At 41.3% G+C, this 24,257-nt stretch overlaps 2 protein-coding genes across 4 annotated transcripts in view; one reads left to right on the top strand and one right to left on the bottom strand.

Moving 5' to 3' along the window:
• The window catches only part of REC114 (REC114 meiotic recombination protein), a 96,722-nt gene extending 89,003 nt beyond the window's left edge, over nt 1-7,719 (top strand). For 2 of the 3 annotated variants that reach the window (XM_074232679.1, XM_074232681.1), the window contains 3 exons: nt 625-840; nt 3,780-3,860; nt 7,478-7,719. In XM_074232679.1, coding sequence (XP_074088780.1) covers nt 625-840; nt 3,780-3,860; nt 7,478-7,642 — 462 coding nt within the window. In that variant the 3' untranslated portion in view covers nt 7,643-7,719. Of the gene's footprint in view, nt 1-624; nt 841-3,779; nt 3,861-4,307; nt 4,404-7,477 lie in introns of all 3 variants that reach the window. The other variant, XM_074232680.1, reaches the window with a different exon arrangement.
• NPTN (neuroplastin) overlaps nt 6,528-24,257 on the bottom strand; it is a 70,487-nt gene continuing 52,757 nt past the window's right edge. The window contains exons 5-9 of the mRNA XM_074232675.1: nt 21,501-21,634; nt 17,061-17,334; nt 10,484-10,505; nt 9,367-9,441; nt 6,528-8,826 (exon numbers count right to left, since the gene is read on the bottom strand). Of these exons, the coding sequence (XP_074088776.1) occupies nt 9,381-9,441; nt 10,484-10,505; nt 17,061-17,334; nt 21,501-21,634 (491 nt within the window). The 3' untranslated portion in view covers nt 6,528-8,826; nt 9,367-9,380. The remainder of the gene's footprint in view (nt 8,827-9,366; nt 9,442-10,483; nt 10,506-17,060; nt 17,335-21,500; nt 21,635-24,257) is intronic.

Consider the following 24,257-nt stretch of genomic DNA (forward strand, 5'->3'; position numbering starts at 1 on the left):
ACTAAGACTCCCTTGGTAGAATCCCCTCTGGCAGAGTCATTGATGCCTCTTTTTTGCCCTGTTTGTTTTTACTCATGTACTTCGTACCTGCTTTTTTATCCAGGGTGCCCCAAAATTGCCCTTGAAGTTGGCAGGCAGTTACATGCCATATCCCCCCACCCCCAGTAGAATCAAAGTTCCTTGAGGGTGGATGACCTTTTCATTTTGGTCTTTGTATCTGGAGCACTGTGTACTGCAACTGTTACATAGTAGGCACTTAATATTTCTGATTGATTTTTGGAATTGGAAGCCTTAAAGACCAATTTAAAAAAAAGCAAACCCAAAACATCGTTCTGTTTAAAAAAAAATTGTGGTCACGATTGAGTGGCAGGGTGTGACATTTAAACTTCCCCTGATGTTGGTGTGTAACATTTCCTAGTAGAAAGTTACCTAAAGATGGTGGTAGTAGCTAGGGTTGAAAGAAACCTGCAGCAGGTCTCTTGATCTCCTCCTGAGTTGTAGTTCACAGGAGCCTGATTCTCCTGCACTTATAATTCTTTTTCCTACTCCCTTAATTTCAGATGGTTTTAAATAAAAAGCGATAAGACAGGCTATTAATACTTAGTTGTTTACTTTCCTATACAGGATAAGAGTCGCATGTTTCGTGTGCAATTTGGAGGTGATTCAAAAGAGCAGGCCCTGGAAAACTGCTGCCATTGTGTACAAAAGCTTGAACAGTACCTTCCAATCCAGGTTCCTGATGAGCCGAGCCAGGAGCCACAGACCAGTCTTAGACAGCCAGCAGCCAGAATGGAAAGTCAAGTGAAGGATGGCGAGCGGAGTGGAATGCTGCTTCATGGAGTAAGTAGGCTGCACTCAGGTTCAAGCTGGAGAATTTCTAGGAAAGTCAAGTTTAAATAGGCTCCTGGGAGGAACCACAGCTAGTAAGTGGAAACACTGGGACTGAAGGCAGGTTCCTGGCAAGGTCTAGCTAATAATGCCTGTCCTTCGTTCTTTTTTTTATTTTATTTTTTTGGCAAGGCAATGGGGTTAAGTGTCTTGGCCAAAGCCACACAGCTAGGTAATTATTAAAGTGTCTGAGGCTGGATTTGAACTCAGGTACTCCTGACTCCAGGGCTGGCGCTCTGTCCACTGTGTCACCTAGCCGCCTCTCTGTCCTTCATTCTTAAAGATGATCACAAAATCAGGGCAGTGATGCCTGACAAGCATGTAAATTGGATTTGAATGAGGGGGAGCTGTGCAAAGTCCCTAGCCTCACTTTCTCTCCAGAGCCACCTGGATCCAGTGGCCAGATAGGAATCAGGATGATTGGGTATGGCCCTGGATTGAAGGCAGTAAGGTTAAGTGACAAGATCATACAGCTAGTAAGTATCTGAGGTCAAATTCAAACTCTGGTCCTCCTGACTCCAAGGCCCATCCACTGTGCCATACTGAACCCCTCACCTCCCCAGAGGAGTGACTGCTATTTCTTTTAGGAACCTGTGGGTGGCTATACTCCTGAAAACTAGTTCACAAGCTAGTGTGCACTGCCACCAGTGAGCCATCCCATAACAGTCAGCCAGTACTCAGATCTTTAGTGAAGGGATTTATCCCAAATAGTGCAGCAATAGAGGTAGTTACAAAGCAATTCCCATCAGTAACAAAAAACACTCTCCCACAGATAAACTGAGTCCAAATTTAAAAAGAAGGGACGCAAATTTAAGCTCCACTGGTAATGAGGCACACACCACTGACAACTCCAGAATGCAGGGGAGGGAGTTCAGTCTCTTTTTCTCTTAGAGGCTCCTCAGTCCCTTTGTTTCCATGGCATGGTGTCAGGTGGATGTATTATGCTGCTCTGCAGCCAGCATGATGGTCTCTGTGAGCTGGATGCTCATGGGATTTACTCAGTAGTGTCTCAGCTGGACTAAGTGAGCCACATGGGGCCGTGCTGGCTTCTCTCGAGGTACCGTGGCTGCCAGAGGGGGCCAATCGAACCTTACTGCGCCTGGACAGTGGCTTAGGGAGGCGGTGGTTGCCAGTCCATTTCCACCTTCAGCCACTGGCTCAGATGTAGGAGAACAGTGATCCTTAGCTTAGGATCAGCAGATTGCTTCAGAGGCAGAAGGGAGAAAGTTTGCCTTCACTAGTTGAGATCCTTCTAGGCCCATCCTCTTTTGGGAGTGTTATGTAGACAGTGGCTGAGGACCCAGGCAAAGGACAGTTAAGACAGCTAAGTTCCTCAAGCTTTGTGCCCTTTCTGGGGCAGGAAAAGTTAAGTTTGCCTCTGGAGTCTTCCCCTCAACTCTTCCACATTTGACTTTCAGCTCTTGCAGACTATCAGTGTTGCATACTCCATGGGGCACCTCCTCTTAGAAAAGATTTTTGAGCAGCAGAGGGACACAAAACAAATGTGTGCCTCAGATTGAACTAGTCTGGGAAGGTGGAGATAGGGGTCTGTACTAGGAGAGAAGAGGCAAAAACAAGGTCAGGGAAGTGGGAGACCCCAGGGGTTTCCCTTCCATTGTATGTCAGACTTGTAGCTGTTGGCATGTCATCTCACAGTTAGAATGGGAGCTCTTCAGGGACAGACCTAGTTTTTACCCCCTATCTTTGTATTCCCTGACCCTTAGCCCAAGGTCTCTTTAGAAAGCCTTCTTGATTCAGTTCAGATGGTGAAATAAGGAGGAATAGATGGGAGGGAAGAGTTAGTGAGTTTGGTTTGAGCCATGTTGACTCTTGGGTAATAGATATTGAGTTAGAAAATGGATAACCCAGATCTCTAAGAAGCAGTGAGAAAGAAGAACCAGAGTGATGCTTCTGGAACTGGTGATAAGTTAATATGGGTGGGAGCTCAAGTACAAGTGATTAAAGAGAATGGGTAGCAATGGAGTTGAGTCAGGCCTATTTTCCCCCCCAAAAAAATCAGCAGTGAAACACAGAGATCTGAGAAGCCAGAATGCGGTGTTTAGGTGAATAAAAGAAAATCGCTGGTAGAGATGGCTTCCCCAGTGAGTTTGGCCACAAAGGCAGGCTACATAGCACAAGTGGACCATGAGGCAGGTCCTGAGGCACCTAAGAGGCAGGGGTGTGGGCCAATTTCCAGGACTGAGTTCCCTATCTTATTGAAGCCACACGTGTCTGTGACATTTAAATTTCTATTCCTCTTTCTTTAATCTCTTTGGATATCATTGGTCAGTAATTAAAGTTTAAAAAAGTAAATTGGGTTGAAAAAATATGCTTATGAAGTTGAGTGTCTATTAAAATAAAGGTCCTTGGATGACAACAAAAGTAACCCCAAGCGAAATGTTGCTTGTTTTTAATAGACGTGGAGTCATGCTTCTGTCACAGAACATTCATCACACTATCCCCTTGTTTCCAGTAAATCCATGTCCTGCCCTTCTGACCAGGGTTTCTGACTCAAGAGTGTTCTGACCCAGGTGTTCCTGAATGCCTGGTGGGCAGGGGAGTGACTTCCAGCCAGTCAGAAAGTGAGGCATATCAAATACAGGTCATGACTCTTATACTATCTTTGGTAAATAAGGATTTCTAAGACATAAAATCCAGCTCAGTTAAAATAGAGAGATTCACAATGTCTGATTTAAAAGTTTCACTTTTATAAGTAGGTCTTAATATAATTTATTAGTAGTATAATAGATTCACCCATGTTTTGATTTATTATCTTTCAACATGTTGGACAATTGCATTTTACTTAGAAGTTCTCAAATATAAAATTGTAGAGTATTCCATCCATCCCCACTCTCATTTCCTTTTTTAAAATGTATACTGTTTTATCCTAGTTACACCCAAATTTAAAACAGCATTATGCATCTTCCTACAATTTTCCAGAAGGAAGAATAACCATGATACAACTCGCACAGGTAAATCCAACTTTTGTTTTCTCTATCTGACAAAGCTTAGTATTGGTGTGATTCTTAATTTATATTTCTTTTTGGAGTTTCCGATATAGTAACACAAAAAAATCAACTTGAAATCATGAAAATGAAGCTTAGAAATCAAGGTAGAAGAGAATAAAGGAATCATTTTCTTTATTCTTGGTACAAGGTCAGACAAACTAGTACATGGTATAGGGAAATTGTTTTCACAAGTAAATAAAAATGGAAGAGAAATTTGATAGCAATTTTAATGTTTAAGATAAAGAATCATGGCCCCAGGTGACTGAGGTGCCTCAATTTAATTTTGATAATGAAATGTTGAAGCTATTTAAGAAAAACACTGAAGAGCATTTTGGGGGCAGAGGCAGATCAGCTATAGTTTCCAGATTGTAGGGCATTTCTTCATTGCTAAGTGGCCTTCATTCTCACCAGCTCAGTATGGAAAAAGAGGCGGGAAATGTGAGAGAATTCAGTCTTGATGCCACAGACCTGCTTTCTCAAGAGAGGCCTACCTAAAATGCTGCTTCGGTATGCTTTTTTTTCCTCCTTGCAGTTTTTCACTTGAATTTCCAGATTGTGGGTTTATTCAAAAGTGAGTGTTTTGAACATTTGAAATAACAGCTTTCACTTTCAAAGCACTCAAATATATAGCCAAGATTTTGAGGTTAAATTAAACCCATTTTTAATAAAGAAACTGGACCCTTGACAAGCAGAGATTGGCTGACCCTGAGTACAACTCCAGTGACAGAAAATTCACCATATCAAAGAAATTTTATTCATTCCATATGCCATTGTTCTTCACTAATTTCTATACTCAGCAAATATTTTAAATCATGCCTTGGCCAGTTCTAGCTACTCCATGGCTTCAGCAAAAATTGGGGGCAGGCAGGAAGGACAAGGGAAGGGGAAGTGAACAGGGAAAAGAGAGACTGAGTTAAAAGGGGCCAAAGAAATCACCTCGCCTCAGCTAGCTACCAGGACTGCTTCGGCCTCTGCTCAAACTAATAGGAATTAACTTTCCTTTTGGAATGTCTGTTTCTGTGAGAGAGGGAGTTGTAGCCAGAGCTCCACAGGAAGAATGGATTTTCTATTTTTTTGTAATTCCAGGTCTCTACTGCACTATCCTAAGTTAGCAATCATAAAATTGGGGGGGCGGGGAAGTTGACAATAAAGGCACGAAGCTTCTTCAGAAAGTGTTGAGGTTTGCTGAAATTCAGATCTAACAGGTTTCTTGAATCAGCTTGAAAGCCCTTGACTTTGATTATCAAATTGATCCATCATAACCCAGAGCTCTCTTTTTTGGTGTGTGTCTAATTGAATTATTGGGGTATTTTAACCAAAATAGAACAATCCTTTTGGTCAAGGAAGTATGATTCCCTCTCTTCTGGCCCCAACGTATGTCCTGACCTCTGCCAGGTTATTTACCCTTGTTTATGAATGAATTTCTTCTTCTATGGAATTTAAGCATTAAAATTTAAATTATAAGCATACCCATCCCCACCAGTGTCATTTTATATTATCTTTCTGACTACAATTCAGGAATGTTTCCATTTTTCAACCCTCTCTACCCCTGTAATAAAAACTTCCTCCAGCTCAAGTCTGCATCCCCACAACCCAAATAAAAACGATCTCTCCTTGAGTCTGATGAGGTCCCAATTAGGCCAGGACCCCTGAAGATGCAGGGGTCCCATACCTTATCCAGTCCTATTCATCCATATTTTTCCCTAAATTCTCTGTAGAACAGCTCTCCAGTTCACTGGAGTTCTTCATGTTTTTTAGCCATCACTGGATTCCTCCATTTACTTCTCACTCATACAACTTGATCATTTATTCTTTTCAAAAATGACAGCCATGAAAACAACCACTTGGTGACAAGCATATCAAGTCCTACTGCATCCAAATGCTAAGATATCAAATAGTGTTTTAAAGTTTGTCAAAGGTTTAACAATCCCATGTAGAGATAAAGGGAGGTACCTAAAGTTTTTCTTACCCTCGTTTTATAGATAGGGATTGTTGAGGTTTAGAAACTTAGTGTCCAAGATAGGAAAATCTGCAGTGGTCCATCCATTTAACCAGTCTGCAGAATCTTGTATTCTTTGTAAATACTTTTTAAAATTCCTGTCATGTGCATAAATAAGCAAGTGATGATTCCCAAGTACATTAATTACTGTGTGCTTTCACATAAATCATCAGCAGATTCTATTAAAAAGTTTAACCTATGGGTTCTTAACCTAGTGTCTAGGAACTCAGAAAAAATTCTGATAACCATATTTCAGTATAAAAGGTTTCTTACGTAATTAAAAAAATATATAACTTATTTTATGACTTTACAGAACATCCTGAGAAAGAGACCCCCATTGGCTTCACACTGCCAAAGGGGGTCTGTAAAAACAAAAATGGGTTAGGCACCCCCAGGTTAATATTTAATGCAACACTACTTTAAATGTTCTTAACATACAAGGAAATTGTGTTGTGTTGATATTTAACTATTTCAAAGGAATATTTATTTTAAGTACAGTCAGTTCTGCTATAATGTAACATATGTGTTCCTAAAAAACATCCTGCTATGCAAAATCACGCAATAAAAACTGGGGTTAGCATAAAACTCAAAAAAAAAATTATCAGTGACACTTAAGAAAGAGAAGAACCAAATAAAAACAGAAGCACAGTTTTATGCACATAAAATGATTAAGAAATACACACATATTACAATGAATAGTGGCAGTGTCCATGGCCTCAGGCTGCTGTTCCATGTGGCAGCTCCCAGAGGGCCTGGATTGGCAAAGTCAAGTCACGGCTGGAGAGAGGATGGCCTTGGTGAGTAGAAATTCCTGGGGCCATGCTGGAAGATGGGGTAAGGGGTAGGGTTGGACCAGCCCTCCTCAGCTCACAGCTCCTTCTGCACCAGAAGATACACAACAAATATGGCACTTGACCTTGAAAAAGACCTGAAGTTGGTTTGTGGAAGTGATACAGTTTTCTGTGTCCTCATTGATGAAATAGTTCACAAGTAAACACAAAATTCACATTAAACTGAACTCATTCCCTAATATAGCAATTATATTGGAACAAATTTAAGAGTTTTCAGAATAAGGGTTAGAGCAGAACTGTGTCCCTTTAAAGATTGATATGCCTTTTATGGCATTTAAGCTCCAAATGTTACTTAGTCTGTTGCTTATCAAAGAACCACAATACCAGACAAGATGGTTTCTAAGGTTCTTTCACTTCTAAACCTTTTTGCTTACAGGTGAGGAAACTCAGGCCAGGGAAGTCAAGCTCTTTCCCCAAGGTCACACAGCTCTTAAATGGCAAAGTCAGAATTCAACCCAAATCTGACAGTCACATATCGTGAGCCAGGACCTTTAGAAAAGGCCATTCACTATAACAGCTGCTTCTTGGCAAAACATTTGGCTTGTTAGTATAGAATACTTTTATTTAAAAAGGACACATTGTGAAATGTATTCCATCAGATGGCTATGTGAAGCTTAACTCTGTTTAATTCAGATAGTCATCAGTGCAAATGAGCCAAGAGAGGCATGGGTGTTTAGGAGTCTCATTACTGACCACACTGCCCAGTAAGCTTGCCTTGCCTGTCTTTGCAGTCTCTCCTGACACCAGCAGAACTACCACTTGCCTATGAGCAAGCTGCATGGAGTACAGAAGAGTTAGGTCCCTTCCTGAAGCTGTGCCTCATGGATCAGCATTTCCCGGCATTTGTTGAAGACGTAGAGAAGGAACTGAAGAAGTTGATAGGATTGGAAAATTAATGTTATCTATATAGATAAGTAGCAAGCTTATTGATAAAATGCTTTCTCCCAAAGTTATTTAGAATAAAGATTGTTGTTCCAACATCTTTCTTTTATCAGTGTTTTATTTTTAAAAACATGTGAATCCACTTACTTTTATACATCATTGCACTTCAACAAATACATAGAACACAAGTTCATGCATCGACAGTTCTGCACCGAATGAGAACCTTGTCAGGTTGTAATTCTACAATCAAGTGTTAAATCAAAACGGGAAATTACAGTGTCCAACTGAGAAGTATAATTAGTTGCATAGAATATTACCATGCTATAACACTTTTAAGATCATTGAAAACAAAAAAGTAAATTATAAAAGTCTGCCTGATTTGAATGTACAAAGAATATGGTTCAACACATCAGTGCAAAAGGATTTAAGAATTTACATGATTTAACAACAATGAAATCACTTAAAAAGCAATTACACACACACATATATATATGCATATATATGTAGTATTTACTGCAATTTATCATAACTGCTCATTAGACTGTCCCAGTTTCTCATTAAAGTCTTAGGTTAAGCCCTTAAGATTATAAATTTCAGTTTATATTACTCCTCTCTAAGTACCAGAACAGTATAATTCTCTCATCTGACAACATACAATAAGGAATGAATATCAGCAGCTTAAAAAGGAATCAAGCGTTTACTGTATTTTGGTTTCCCCACCCCCAAAAATATAAATATATATAATATATATATATATATATACTGTATATATTTTTAGGTTTGCTGTACTTTACAAAAATGTATCACTAGATGGCAGCAATGCAATTTAGAGCTTTGCCAATGTAATAGCTGCATTAAGTAAAAGATGGCGCATGCATGAGCTGATCCTCACAGGACCTTTCTTACTTCTATTTAAATATTTTCACAAAGGAAAAAAATGCAACATTCACAGCACATCAAGCCCCAAAGAGTTTACACCTTCTACACTGAAGCATTGTTTAAAATGTGTCTGGCTAGGTCATCCTTATAGGAGAGGCTAAATAAGGCATGCTTTAGACAGTCGTCGTATTGTTGCTCACTTGGAAAATCAGGAGAGAAAAAGAAAAAAAATCAAATACAGCTGGAGTTATGGAACCAAAGAGGTCCAGGCATAAAATTTAGCAGGTCATGTTGCCACCAGTCTCAGGAAAATAAAGCTCTGTGAAGAAACAAAGGATTTGAAATTTTACAAGGATAGTGCTTGGGACCTTAGGGGAGGGGAGACTTGAACAACAATCAGGACAAACAACATGCTCAGGGATGTGTGTGAAATACTGATCTCCATGTGCCAAAGGACAGAGGATCTTGGCACACATGTTTCTTCAGACATTGTGCTATTATTGGGGGGGGGGGACCTTTGTGAATAAAGTGCAGGGGAAGGGGGATGGCCTCCAAGAAGAATCTGGCCTGAGAATATTATTTTTAGTCATTTTCAATTGCTTGATAAGTGAATAGTTCCGCAAAATGCTTTAACACCTCAAAAGATTGGAATGATGCATGCAAATAAGGAAATCGACTCAATAGGAAAATATTCCTTCTGGGTCACCAAGACAGAAAGAACGCTGTCTGCAATCCTAAAGCTCTTTCCACTATACATCCCCACCATCCACCAAAGCAGCAGAACTTTTAGAGCAAAGGTCAACAGATGTCAGTTCATTTGAACATAACTTTGCGAATGTCTGAAGAAGGCCATACTTACATTGTAAGCAGTACTTAATTTGTGTTTCTCTGGCGCAAGTTTTTATCTTTGTGATTGTTGGTGGAGTTGGTTTTCCTTTGGAGGAAAAATTGCATAATGAGAATTAAATTCAAAAATCAATATAGCAATCTTTGAAAATTTTAAAACACATGGAAATACAGTAAACTTTTCACTTACTGCCATCCCTGGTGTAGTAAGAAATTTTACTGCACAGAACTAAATAGAAACGTTTTCCATAAGGAATGCTTTTTCATAAGTTACTCATTTCATTTAGCAGACCTTTTGATTCCCAAGACACTATACAGCCATCTTTAACTCAGATAGTCTTTGTCTCTGCAAAATTTTACAAGTGTTTTCAACATCCTCTTACAGACTTAGTTAAACACACTCTGGAGGGAGGGGAGCTAAGTGGACTTCAGTGCCTCCTGTCCACTTTTTTCTTAGCCTTCGTCCTTGGCACACCATCCTCTGGCTATAAAACATTCGTTGATTTTACAAACCTTCCTCCCTGAGGTCTACAGTCAGAAATCAATTCAGCAGTATTATCACAATTCACTAATCAGTACTCATTTATTCCAGTCTAAAAATTGGCACCATAAAATTTTAGAGCTAGAAGGGGACCTTGGATGGAAAACGTTCAGTTGTGAAATGGTTTCCTATGTTAGAGCTGTGAATTTTGTAGTACCTCAAGTTTACCTAAAACAAGCCGTGTATATACACTAAAATGAACTGTAGGGGTGGCTAGGTGGCACAGTAGATACAGCATTGGCCCTGGAGTCAGGAGGAACTGAGTTCAAATGTGACCTCAGACACTTAATAATTTCTTAAGCTGTGTGGCCTTGGGCAAGCCACTTAACCCCACTGCCTTGCAAAAAAAACCAAACCCAAAACAAAAATGAACTGTATCACATATCTTGAGAATCAAGAGATCATCCATCTGGCCAGTGTTTAATCTATGAATTATATACTGCAACATTCACTTTCATTCATAAGCTTTCCTCCTCTTATTTCCCCTACTATTCCAATATCCCATATTTATTTCACTGCAAATCCAAAAGAATTCAATTCCATTCTTATCCAGATAATTACTAAAGCGAGCACCAGAGAAGGTACTTACATTGGTCCAGCTGGTTCATCATCTGCAGTAGGTATTTCATTGAAATATCATTGAAAGATAAGGGAAGAAGAGAGACAGTGGAGTTAGACTCTTAGAGAAATTTTATCTGGACCGAACATTGCAACTGGCAAATTTGTCTATCCATAGCATTTATTAAAAGGCCATTCCACTTGGTAGTGCAAAAGACTCATGGAGTTATTTTTCTGATTTCAAGTTTTTAATGGCAGGTATGTTGTTTCAATGGTTTTAGTTAACACTTTGAATGCTTGTCATGAAAAACTGCAACTGTAGTGGACAGATAGCTGCAATGTTATCATACTCATCTTGTCCCCAAGTTCCAGTGGTTCACTCTTAAAAAGATGAGAAGACAAACCAACATTTCAGTTGTAAAATCCTGCTGTTTGTTTTCTTGAAATGACTGCAATTTGGAGCCAGTCTTCCAATGTGTATGGACTCACATGATCCTCTAGGGTTACAAACAAATCTTTCCTCAAGGGACAGTTCTTTTTCTCAATGTTTGCAATTACACTGGGCATTGTTAAAGTGGAGAATAAATGACTTGGTGGACTAGGAAGCCACAACAGGGACGTGTGCCACCACATAATAGATGCTGTCCTTGGTCAGCAGTGGGCAACATGCACCTTCAAAAATGACAGTCAAATGGCAGTGTCCTCCCTCTACTGACAGGGCCTGCTACAAAGAGAACCTGGGCTCCGCCTAAATCCTGGCCAAAACCAGAATTAAAAACCAGAAGTTTTTCAAAAAAGCGTTCAGTCATTTGAGTTTAGATGCCTTCTTACAAATTTACAAGATCCAATTAGCATATGATAAAAGATTACTTTGGTTGTTTTTGTTTCCTTGCTCCCACTAAGGGTGACTGAAATGCTTCTAAGCAGGATGGAAGAAAATCAACAAAGCTTGTCTATTGGACATTCCATTTTACACCTAGATAAAATCCAATGGATTAAATCAAACATTAGAACCATTTGGCTTCACTCAAGTCAAACTCTCAGCAGGATTCCACAAGGGGGCTTGGTGCACATGAAGCAGGAATGGAAATATCACGGTCTCAGTGTAGGCATCTGCATGAGCACACACCAGGAGGAATGTCTGTCGGAAGGAGACATTGCTCCACCTGTACCTTCGAGGCAACGGAGAGGCAAAGCTACCGCCAGCACACACAGTGACCGGAGCAAAAAAAGATTTCAAAAAATAAAGAACTGACCACAGACCAACAACTCAGCAGCCAAACAACAGGCTAGTGACACCCCCAGTGTCCACAGGAGTCCATCACTAGCAACATTACACTACCCAAAAAACAGGAACAGAGAAAAAACTAGCACGACCAAGACATCCATGGGCTGTGTATGCAGCAGGGAGATACAGAGACACACTAAGTACTGAGACAGAAAGACAGACTCGCTCCTCCCCTCACAGACACCTTCCAAATCCCACCATCATGTCCAAGCCCAATATGCTACATGCTAGGAACGAGGCGCTTCTGAGACTTGTGAATGGACAACGAGACACCAGCCAGGTAGCTAATCGGTTTAGTGAATGTTCCAGCAGGGCCGGCTAAATGCCCCACATTCTAGCACAAGATCTTCGACATCAGCAGCCTGGCTACCAAACTTTAAAGAAAACGAGAAAAACAAAACAAAACGATATAGTCTGGCTATCTTTCAAAGCTTCCCCTCAACATGACAAAGCATGACTCTCGGGCCAAGTTGGACGAGGCCATTCTATAGCTGAACAGGCTTCTAACGTGCAAAGGGCTGCCTGGAGGTGGGTGTTTTAGCGGATGATGAAGCAGTGTGGGTGCCATGCCTGTGAGTGGGAGCAGCTGTTATTCATTCTAACTTCTAAACCCGATGAACTCCTCCCCTGCCTCCCCCAAAGTTCACTTGCACATTCTTTTCTAGAGGTTCAAAAGAACAAAGGAAAAAAAGCACTGCGTTTCTACTCTGTTAATCTGAACAACTAACTGCAGCCAACATACCCACAGTACAGTACGGACAAAAAAGGGACTCAACCCCTAATGAGAAATTCAGGAGAGAAGGGGAGAAAAACAGAAATACGGGGTGGAGGGGGAGGTACAGAAATTAAAAAAAAAGATTAAACAGCAAACTGAAATCCAAATTAGTTGTGAACGTGAATGAGGTAAACTTGAAGAAAAGTGTTAACATTATGAACTGTGCATCGTATAGACTGAAGCGGAGAGTAAACAAACTCCAAAGCATGCAGATCGCTCACTTACCACCATTTTTAAGGGTATGATGCAATTGAGGGGGGAAAAAAAAGAAGTCATAGTAACCGACAAATATCAACATCACCCCAATCCCTTGGGCTTATTTATGACTGTTCTCTCACACTCACTATTACTTACAGCCATTGGTCAAATGCAAGTCCTGGGGAGGACGGAAACAATGTATGTGGATTCTCTTTTCCTATAATATGTCAAAGTGGAATACTGCGTAGGACTGCTTAAAACTAGGATTCATCCTGAATGTGCAGCCTTTCCAAATGAATGCACTAAGCCCTCCCTCCTCCTGGATTTGTCTTGTAATCTGGAGAAGGATCTGCAGGTGCCCAGAGAATCTCATTTTATGTAATGTAAGACTACTTTCAGACAAACTGATTTTAAGGAAAAGAACTTGAGACATCCCTCGAATCAGTTTTCCTCAAACATTACCATTAGATTTTAAACTGGGGCTTGTACAAAGTTTCATTTTAATATTCATTAAGGTTCAACCCTTACTACCTTTCCCTCACTTCATTTTGATTTCTGTTCATGTTAGAAGAGGGGCATCAAAGCAGAACACCTTAATAAGATACGTCTATATGATAAAACAGGACAAGGGTTGCTTTAGTTTCCTGATTTCAGATTTGTGACTTTAAATCCAAGGGAGCTGATCTCAACTTTTCCTTTCAGCTACTTTATGATCTTTTTCTCTGAGTTGTCCCTGACTCAATTATTTTCCTGTTAAAGAAAATAGAATATACATTTTAGAGATCGTTTAAAGAAAGCGCTTTGCTCTCAGGTCTTATATAGAAGTTTAGATGGCATGTGATCTTTATGTTTAGAATGACAAACAGGTCTGGTTAGTTAAAAGTATTTTCCAATATCAGAATTAATTCTGAATATATTTCAGTCAAATTAAAATCTGGAATAGTCTGTTAAAATTCCAAAGGTTTTTTTGTTGATTTATGATTTTTCTTAACTCCATCCTCCCAACCCTAAGCCTCCCTTTGCTTAAGTATTTTGAAATCATTGAAATGGATGGAAGCACCCCAAACAGTTCCCAAAATGTACTCTTCCCAAGGTGACGGACTAAAAGCATCAGTCACTCTCAAACTCTTAGAAATAATTTAATTCAGCAAAAACAATTTAAAAATCACATGTTCATGGCACAGTGTGCATATGTATATGTGTGCCTATGTATATGTATCTGCCCCCCAAAATGAAGCTGCACCTTCCCTTGCTTCCTGAAATATTAACATCTAATCTTTTCTAGTTATTCAAAGCCAAATTCAGCCAAGATGCTATGAGAAACACTCTTCATGCCCCAGTGATCCCTTTTAACATTTTCTTAGGATCTAGAGAAAAGCAAAATGTGCTAACCCATTCCAAAGGAAACACATCACAGGCCTGGGGGATAATTTCATCCTTTCTAGGTTAGAGGATTCACTGAGAAAATGACCTCAGTATTTCTGGCTGTAGGATTGATTGGCCTTCTGCAAGTATAGTTAACTAACTTTCTAACTGACCCCTTTCAGAGACTCCCTGGGCATCACTTATGTAAGATTTTAAAACAATTTTTTCAAAAGTGGAACATTAGTAGAAAAATAATTATTCCATTCTGCTTTGGATAGTGCTATACCAGCGTTTGTTTTTCAAGCTAGAGGCCTGGGATATCAAGAACTGGTGGGCTGAACACGATGTGAATAATCAGTAAAGAGTTCACATGCCCAAAAAAAGCAGTGAGTCTGAAATGGAATGCAGGCATATCTTGGTAATAAAGCACCCATCTGGCAGAGAACAATCACGTCAGGTCTATTAAAAGATTTCTGTTCCCATAATGGTATCTAAGAAGCCAAGACAGAGCAAAAAGAAGGATGCCCCAAAGGTGTATGCTGATTGGCCTGGAAATGCAATCTTAAAGCAGATAGAATTAACTCCTTCCATCCATTCCAAGGATTAACCAATGAGGGTTGGGGGTAAGGGAGGAAATTATATATGATAAATTCAGAAAGCTTTGTGAGGGGCTGAGGAGTGTGTGTAAGGAAGAGGAAAAAGCACTGAAAAAAAATGAAGAGAAACAATTAAAATCAGGGAAATGAGTACAAAGGGAAAAAACTTTTTTTTTAAAGGAGTCATCATAAAAGGTCCATAAGGATTAGGAAGAGAATATGGGAGATGGTAAAAAAAGACATGGGGGGGGCAATAATGTAAGGATGGAAAGCAAAACCTGAACCACCTCTGCTGTCAACACAGAATGCCAAGCAATTCACATTTTGACCCAAATGCAATGTAAAGAACAAGTGAGCTGCTAGCTTGGCCACACCCTTCCTTCTGAGCTCATACTTACCTTTCAGGCAGGTAGGCAGGCAGACCAGACTGCCCCTTTTAAGAAGGACTTATGCATAGTAAGCTAAATTACTCCTGACAAACCAAGGTTCTTCTTCTCAAGTCTGCTTGATTTTTTTCCATAGGTTTGGCTATTGGTACAAATAAATGGCTTCCCAAATGAGTCCTGGAATTGGGAAGAATCATGTGGAGCTTGCTACATGGCAAGTGAGACCACAAAACCTAGTCTGCACTGTTTTTCAAAAATGTAGCCTCAAAGCTTTGTTTGTGGCCTCTGGGCCTTCCTGGAGAAACTGAAGGAAAGCAAGATTTAGCAGAAAGAACATGCTTGCATGGCTGAGCCTTTCAACCTGGAGGAGGAAATGGTCCCTGTTGGGGGGGGGGGGGGGAAGAAGGCACAACTGCCCCCATTAGCCACCTGGAAAAAGAGGAGCAAATCCCCAGCTGCTCTTCTCTTAACTTGAGGCTGCATGCTATGGCAAAAGAAAGGAAAACCTGAAGTCCAAGGCCACTGGGGCCTCGGAGCAACAGCCCTGCAACCTCCTCACCTCGGAGAGCAGCAGCTTCACCGGCTGAGCAGAGTTGGGGAGGCTGGGAGCCATCAGAGGCACCATGAGGTCTGAGCCAAGGCAACACTGTGGGGCCGGAGACGCCCCTGCAAGTCTGCGCTCAGTTTATTATGAATAGACACCAGAGGCGCCAGCATTCAGCCCCCAGCAAGAGTGCTTACAGTAAGAACCTGTCCAGCCTTTGACTTACGTTCTATTTAAACAGATTTGGACAGAGAAGGAAAAAATTCATTCAGAAGAAGCTACATCCAGACTGAAATGTCTGATGTCCCATGAACAAAAGACCCTAAAAGCATTTCTGGGTAATGCTGCTCCTGGAGAGGGACCAGAATGGTGTCTACACACAGTCAAAGACTCCAGTCTGGAGCAGTTCATTTAGTATTTTCTGATGTACTGAGAGCCCCAGAACTGAAGGGACACCCCTCCCACACACTCACTCATACCCACCCACCCACAAGTGCTTCAAAGAACCTCTAACATGGCTCCCCCAGATCAGTGGTCTGGTTTCGGGCACAAGAGCTGCACAGAACAGGTGCCTTTGGCTATGGGTAGCACCTCAATCAGGGGAGTCACACCCCATCTCCAAAGAGGCTAAGAGCCCCTGTAAGGTGAACGCATCTGGCTGGCTGAGTTCCGAAGCTCTGCTGCCATCAACAGAAGGGAAGAGCAAGGGGGGAGGAGTCGGGTGGGAATTGGAAGGAGACAAGAAACCTCCATCAGTGCTCCACCGACTGATTGGAAAGGGGCCACAGACAAAGTCTGAGGAGGCCATCTAGCCCAAGGTTCACTGTCCAGGTCAGGCTCAACATTCAGCCAGCTTGGAGGAAATGCTTAATTAAGGCCTTTGGACCAAGCAGTCAAGTCTTCAGGAACATGTCTGCACTCCCCTAATCTTAAACTAAGGGGTTGAAGATGAAAAATTTAAACAGCAAGTGATCACAGAGGAGGGGAGCCTTGAAAATAACTTCAGAGTTTTCTGCCAAAGGAAATACTAAACCCACTGAGCTCAAAGAGTTCATCAATGAATGGCAGAGAAATTCCTGAGAAGAGAAGTTGACTGAGCTCCGACAAAGTCTGGGGGGGGGGGGGGGGGTCAAAGACTTTGTGAGGACATTCTATATCAAACTCAGGGTTTTCTCAGATTTCAGTCTGTCATACCAGTATCTATGAATGAAATTGGTACCATTCTCTACAGTGGGCAAGACATTCAGAATTTACAAGAACTCAGAGATAAAACTATAGCTGTGACAATAACTTTAAGTAACCAAAATGGAAAAAAATACAGGATGTTTTTTTCATTGGGGAAAACAAACTCCAGCCTTCTTCCAGCTTGGATCTGGGGGTCCGATGAACCCTCCCAACAACTATGCCCCCAAGAACAAACCCTGAACTCAGAGTTGTGTTCTGGAAATGCTCTTACCGTCTGGAACCTCATCCGGCCTCTTCCTCTTTTCATATATGACAATGATCACCACGAGAATGATGATTTCAGCCAAGATCCCCAGGAAGGGCCAGAGTGGGGCCAGGTGGCTCCGCACTCTCAGTACAGTGACGAAGGAGTCTGAGCCAATGGCATTGGTGGCATTACACTCATACTCGCCAGGATCTTCAGTTATTTGGAGGTTAACGATGTTCAGCTCGGTATAGTTTTCCTTGTTGATGATGAAGAATCGGCCCGAGGTGTTGAGCAAGTCCTGCTCCGGGGCAAAAGAAGTGGGGTAAACAAGGGTCAGGCTAGGTAAGCCAGGGCCCTGCGGAAGCTAAAACCCATCAATTCGCTCAGGAGGGAACCTCAGGAGCCAGGTCCCAAACTCTCTCCATATGATAAAGATGTGGATAGGATGTATCTCAAATGAGACTATGGAAAAGCTTAGCCTCAAACTGTCAACTGCTCTATTTCCAAGAAGAAATCAAGATGAGCCTGAGAAAGCCCTACCTGACCAATAGTCAGGGTCCCATGGCCAATGGATCCAGGAACAACTATATTTCTAGCTCCTTTAGTTCTTGATGTCTTTTTTTTCTTTAGTTTGTTCGTAAGGCAATGGAGTCACACATTGCCCAAGGTCACACAGCTAGGTAATTATTAAGTGTTTGAGGCCGAATTTGAACTCAGGTCGGTCCTCTTGACTCCAGGACCAGTGCTCTACTCCAGGACCAGTGTTCTATCACTGTACCACCTAGCTGCCCTCCTTGATGTCTTCTGAGGAATCTTCACAACCAAGACTTCTCTCACAAATGCTAGACACCTAAGTCAGAAGGTCCCTCCAACCAAATTCCCTCTTTCCTTTGCTCCAGTCTTTGGAAATGAGGTTACCGTTGACCTGGTGTCTTTAGTCAAATGGTCTTTTCTCCACTGATCATTTTCCCTCTCTCTAGAGCTACTGTTTCTTCCTCTTCTGCCTATAAACCCACTTAGGTCATCTCACTATTTCTCCCTCAGGTCCAAGTCATCTTTCTCCATCCCCAAACTCCCTGGAGCACGAGTAGCCCCCAGGGCTGCCTCCAAGTTGACACCGCTCCTGAACTTCCTGCAGTCTGTCAACCACACTCACCTCTGACACACAGGCCAAAGGCTCCCTCAAGATCCATCCTTCTCAATTCTTGGAATAGCTGACACTGCTTCTGATCACTTGCTCCTTGATAGGATCACAGAGTTAGAGCAAGATGAGACCTCAGGTCATCGAGTCAAATTCTTGAGGAACTACCAAGTGATTTTGTCAAGGTCCCCAGGTAGGCAAATTGCTAAGATGGCATTCAAACCCAGGTTCTGACTCCAGATACCATGATCCACCCACTGTATCCCTCCCTTCTGCCAACCACCAATGAAGTGCTAGATGCTGGGGACACAAAGACAAAGAATCAAACAGTTTCTACTTACATATACAAGTATATAACAAATAAATATAAAAGAAAAAACAAGGTAATTTGAGGGAAAAGACACTGGCAATGAAGGGGTTCAAGAAAGGCTTCATGTAAAAAGGTGGCAACTGAGCTCAGCTTTGAACAAAGAGAGGGAGTCTAAGAGGTGGGGGGTAAGAGGGGATGCAGCCCAGGTCCTGAGGGATGGCCAGGGGAAGGCTCTCGGCTTTCATCAAGTTGCTGTCTCCAAGTCTCTGACCCTTCTGCTCACTTCTGCTTCTTCCTCTGACAGCTCCAAAGTATGATGGTCCTGGTCTTTTTCGATGCACTCACTCTCACTTCTTCCGGGAAAGCACCTCCAGAATCAGCTTCGCCTCTGGCTTCAGATCTGCATTCCTATATCCCATTCAACATTCCAGGCATCTAACCTTAATCTTTTAAACTCTTATTTTTTCCTTCCTGTTAATTTTTCCTTCACAATCTTTCCTTTCTTCTCCCACTACAAATTCAGGCCCTCATTACCTATCATCTGAACTATGATGAGAAACTCCTGACTGATCCACCTGAATGTCTCCCTACAGTCACTATAGTTTCTTGACAATCTGGAACCCCAAAGAAAATTGGAGGGATAAGCTATAAGTCTTACTTTCCATAAAAATGCAAAAGCACTAACTGGCCTAAAAAATCTCTTCTCTTCTCCCTTCTACTTAAGAATTTTTGTCTGACTAATTCACACTTTCCATTCCAGCAGGGGAAGTAATTAAATGGTTTAAATGGGGGGTTCATTTTTAGCTATGTTTGGAACAAGGGGAGGATTAAAGATGGGCTAAGACTTGCTCAAGTTGGCTGATAATAACTGATGATAGCAAGAAAGCAGAGCACTCAACTCTCAATTTTGTTTCTTGGTTCTCTTCCAAGAAACATGATCTTTGACCATGGAATGGTATAACAAAAATGGCTACAAACGAGGAGCAAAGAAAGACAAGTGAGTAGACAGGCAACATTCAGCTGTCCTCCAGAAGTCAAGTTGCCAGATTCTGCAAGCTATAACTTACGTCAGCACTTAAAAAATGAGATGTGGTTTCTGGGCTAGTAAAACTTGGAGAAGGGGAAACACACTGCATGAAAGGTCAACAATGACCTGGTTTCCAAAAAACAGCGAATTTGACTTCATTTCCTGAGAATATTCGAGAATCCATTTAAGATAATAGGTGATGAGCATTTACTTAAGAAGGGAAATAGTGATAAATTAAAAAACTAGAAATGGCTTCATCAAGAACTGAGGCAGGCCAGGCTGACCTCCTTTCCTATTTGAACAGCAGAAATTCATCTGGCAGATGGGAAAAATATAGTCAAGTTAACATATCTTCAGCCAGGTGTTTGACAGTCTTATGCAGTCTTCATGGGCAAGATTCACCTAGTGAAGAGAATTTGAAATTGATTGAAGAACTCAATCTACCATGTCTAACCTTTACAAATGGACATTTCAAATTAATAGGAGGTCTCTAGGGATTAAATCCAGATTATTTAGTATTCAATTACTCAAAAGCAAAAATGCCTGTCAAATCTGCAATATGTTGTATGACAACTAGAATCCAAAAAGATCATAACAGGTTAGAACAAGGGGCCCAAATCAAAGGAGATAAAAGTTCAATATGGACACACATATAATACTGCCCTTAGGTTTTTTAAAAAAATCAACTTAACAAATAGAAGATGATGAAGCCATTGACTAGGAAAGAGAGGGAGGAGTAGAAAATACATAGGGTCTGTGGTAAACTAATAGCTCAGTCAATATATGTCAACGATATCAACATGGCAGCCTAAAAGCCCCAGGCTTAATTAATAGCCACCTAATAAACCAGAATGAATAAATGGTTATGTCTGCTCTGGAATGGCCTAGTCAGGCCACATCTGGAGTACTGGATTCAATTCTGTGTACATACCACATTTTATAAAGACAGATAACAGTGTGTTCAAAAAAGGGCAACAAGGATGGCAAGAGAACCAGAAAACAAGCTATAAAAGGATCTGCAGTATTTTTAGCTCCTTTGTTTGGCATTTAAAAAAGCCTTTCACACCTGGCTCCAACCTCCCTATCCAACTTGGCTTATGTTGCTCCCTTTCACATAAGAGCAGGGGGACATATAGATTTCAGGGAATTCAAGAATATAGATGGCAAAAAAATTTATCTTTGCTTTCATTATTCTCTAGCTGAAATGAGCATTTCCTTCAATTAAAATTTTAAAAAAAAATTATTCTGAGAAATGATCCATGGACTTAAAACTGTCAAAGGGGTCATCCATGATAAAAAAAATTGCCCTCCCTAACCTCCACCTCAGAGGATCCCTAGCTTCCTTCCCAGTTCAGTTCCAAAGTCTCTTCCTACATAGGCCATTTCCCAGTTGACTGCAGCTGCTACTGCCTCTCTGCCAGGCCCAGGCCTTTATTTAGAATGGACTTAATAGACAGAAGACAAGCTACTTGAGAGCAGAGCCTGCTACCTGTTTATCTAGGTATACTCAACACATACACATTTAATAAATACCTGGTGACTCAATGACTGACCTCAAAGTTCTAACTACATGTCTGAGAAGGGCTCTCTGGGGACAGAAGGATTAGTCCAGTATTGCCAGGCCAGACAGGGCTGTTGCAAACAGGCAGACTTAGATCTGATGTCAGGAAAATTCTCCTCCTGCTTAGGAGTTATCCCTAGGGTAATATGGAATTTCCTCATGGGAAATCACTTACTAGACCAGGAGGGCAGGGACTGTCTACTGCCTTTCTTCACATTGCCTCATGTTTAGCATATGGTAGGCAATGAATAAATGCTCATTGACTGACTATGGTCTGTGAGGAAGGGATTCTTAATAAGCTACATGTTGCACCAGACAGATTTCTCTAGCATTCTGTGAAGTCAACTGCACTTGGTACACAAGTGCCTGTGCCTGTGTCTCTGGACTGTTAGATGATGCCAAGTATTGTTAACTCTCCCACTCACCACGAACACGCCATTTTCCTTCTTTCGCCATACCCAGTCTGGGTAAGGATATCCAACTGATTTGCAGTACATAAGGGCATCTTGCCCTTCATTTTTGTTCTCACTTCTTTTGTGGCCAGTGATCTCAGGCAGAGCTGAAAGACAAAGATGTATTTAAGAGACATTGTTGGAGAAGCCCCAAGTATGCACTAAGGCCTAAGCCAATGTCTTAGGCTTGGAAAACTGCTTCCAATGCACTGAAGTCAAAGTGACAGGCATCCCCCAGAGTACAATGATCACCCTCTTCCCCTAGCTCCCATTCCTGGGTTAGTCAAATAGAAAGATGCCAGAACACAATACAAAATTTGCAGGCATAGTATTTCCAACCTTTTGAAAAAGTATTCACAAAGCCATTTAAGTTTAGCTTTTTTTTACAGAAAATGAGAAAACTGTATTTTCCCAATATTCTCCCTCAAAAAAACTTTAAAAACCCCAAACTTACCAACCATATAAAAGATTGCTGCAAATTACTACAGCAATCAAAACTGAGTTTTTACTTTTTAACAGGAAAATGGCAAAGATGTCAAAATCTAAGAATACTGAATGTGTGGAGTCGGGAAAAATTTGGTAGACTAGTTTAACCATACTGGAAAGTAAATAGGAATAATGCAAGGGGAAAAAAAGGTGGATAAATTGAATATCCTTGCATTCAAAGACTGCACTGCTAAGAAGATCTTTGATCTCAAATCAAAACTAATTAAGTCATAGATAAAAAGATCTACCATATCTCCCCCCCCAAAAAGGCCCCAAATACCCACAAATATTTATAGTAACATTTTCTGTAGTAGCAAAGTAGGTGTCAATCAACTGGAAATAGCTAAAAAAAAAAACCTATGGTTTATTAATAATATAAAATGTTACCACAAAATAAGAAACAATGAATATGAAGGATAGAGCACAGAAAATGAACTAAGTGAAAGATAAGAGATGGTGAAGGAGGAATATAAAGGGAGAGAAGAGGGAGTGAATGAAGGGAAGGAGACAGGTGGGAAGTGATGTAGAGCAAGTAAGAGGAAAGGGATAGTTGGGGGAGAGCTAAAGTGGAGACAAAAAAGTCCATGACATGTAGGTGCAGAAGTGGGGGATGTGAGGATGAAGAAGAAAAAAGATCACCGACATTTTTGAAGCCACAGCTCCTTAAATCAGTCAAAATTTTTCTATAAAGAGGAAGCTAAGTAAACTTCAGAGCATATCCCAACCAAATAGATCTTTCAGGGAGCATCTAGTTGGTCCTCAGACCTCAAACTGGCCTTGGTCAAATCACTCTCTGAGACCCTCTCTATGCACTGATGCCCTTCAACAGATCCTCAGCTTGCCTTCAGAACAAACATTCCAAACAACAATCCCAACCATGGAAACCTCCTGATCCCAGATCACTTAGGGTGGGGGAATGACATTCTCAGTTCTAGCCTAGTCTTGGTCCTTTTCACTGTAATCCTTCTCCAATAAGGAAGCCAAGGCTAGTCAAGGAACATGCCTCATCCAAAGCATTCTGACCCCATCATACTGCCTCCCCAGTGCCCTCAGGTGTCAGACTGTCTTAAGGAGCTGCCTGTGACTCAATATAGATGTGCAACCACCTAACTAAAGACTTAACTGAAATGGCCTGGACCACTGTAAAGGTAAATTTGTCTATCCAAAAATCCTCCCTGGCTTTCAAGGTAGTCAAATGCCTTAACACAGTCCTCAGTGCTCTCTGACTGAGCTCCTTCATCCTGCTTCTAGAACTTTCTTTTTGCTTCTCCCTCTGCAATATGATTGAATAAAGGAGCTTCTTGATGCCAAAACACCTTTCAACTGTGCGCACAGGTTCCCCAAACCTATGGGCACTGACAGCTTCACCTTGATTAACAAGTCCTTGCTACACAGGAAATACAAGTAAATGTTCAACATTTATGAGTAAAGTGCTACAGACTTTCAGTCCATAAGGAAAAATTCCTAAGGTCCCAGGTCAGTGACCCCACCCAGAAAAAAGGTGGCTATCCCTTAACCACTGTCAACTGCCAGGCTTGACCCAAAGTAAATGCCCTGCCTCCTGGAGCTTTGGTGGAGACCCTCACCATCAATGTGGCCAAAGAGAATAAGCTTGGAATTCTGGGTGACTTGGATACTAAATATGGGTAGGAAGTCCTTGGGAGGAACGGAATCAGAAACAGCAAGTCACTATTGAAGACTTGTGAGTCTCATGACCTCCTCTTGACCAACTTGGCTTCTACAGACCTAAACCCTCACAGGAAACACTGGCATTTCATAGATGATGTAAGACACTCTCTCCCACTTAGGACAAGAAGCAAGGACTGTGAGGCCTAGGGCCATGAACAATGAAAGAAGGAAAAAATGATGATTCCATGCCATACATCATCCTGAATTAAGGAGGAAATAAACACAACCAGGGCTGATTCCATGGGAGAAGGGTAAAGAGAGCCTAGGGAAGTAGCTGCTAATTGATAGACAAATGCCTTGCAGGAGAGAAAGGGGCCTTTACTTGAACAGGCCATCATCAGAGTATCTGACCCATCCCAGATTTATAAACTTTTTTTGTGTTGTGGACCGCTAAGACTCCCTTCTCAGAATGTTTTTAAATGCATAAAATCTATTAAGATTACAACCAAACCAATATTCAGTCATGTCCAACACTTCATGAGACTGGATTGTCATGGGGTTTTCTTGGCAAATCTACTGGAGTGGCTTGCCACTTCTTTCTTCAATTTTATGCAG

This window comes from Macrotis lagotis, chromosome 4 (assembly GCF_037893015.1).
Source record: "Macrotis lagotis isolate mMagLag1 chromosome 4, bilby.v1.9.chrom.fasta, whole genome shotgun sequence".
In the NCBI taxonomy this organism is placed as follows: domain Eukaryota; kingdom Metazoa; phylum Chordata; class Mammalia; order Peramelemorphia; family Peramelidae; genus Macrotis; species Macrotis lagotis.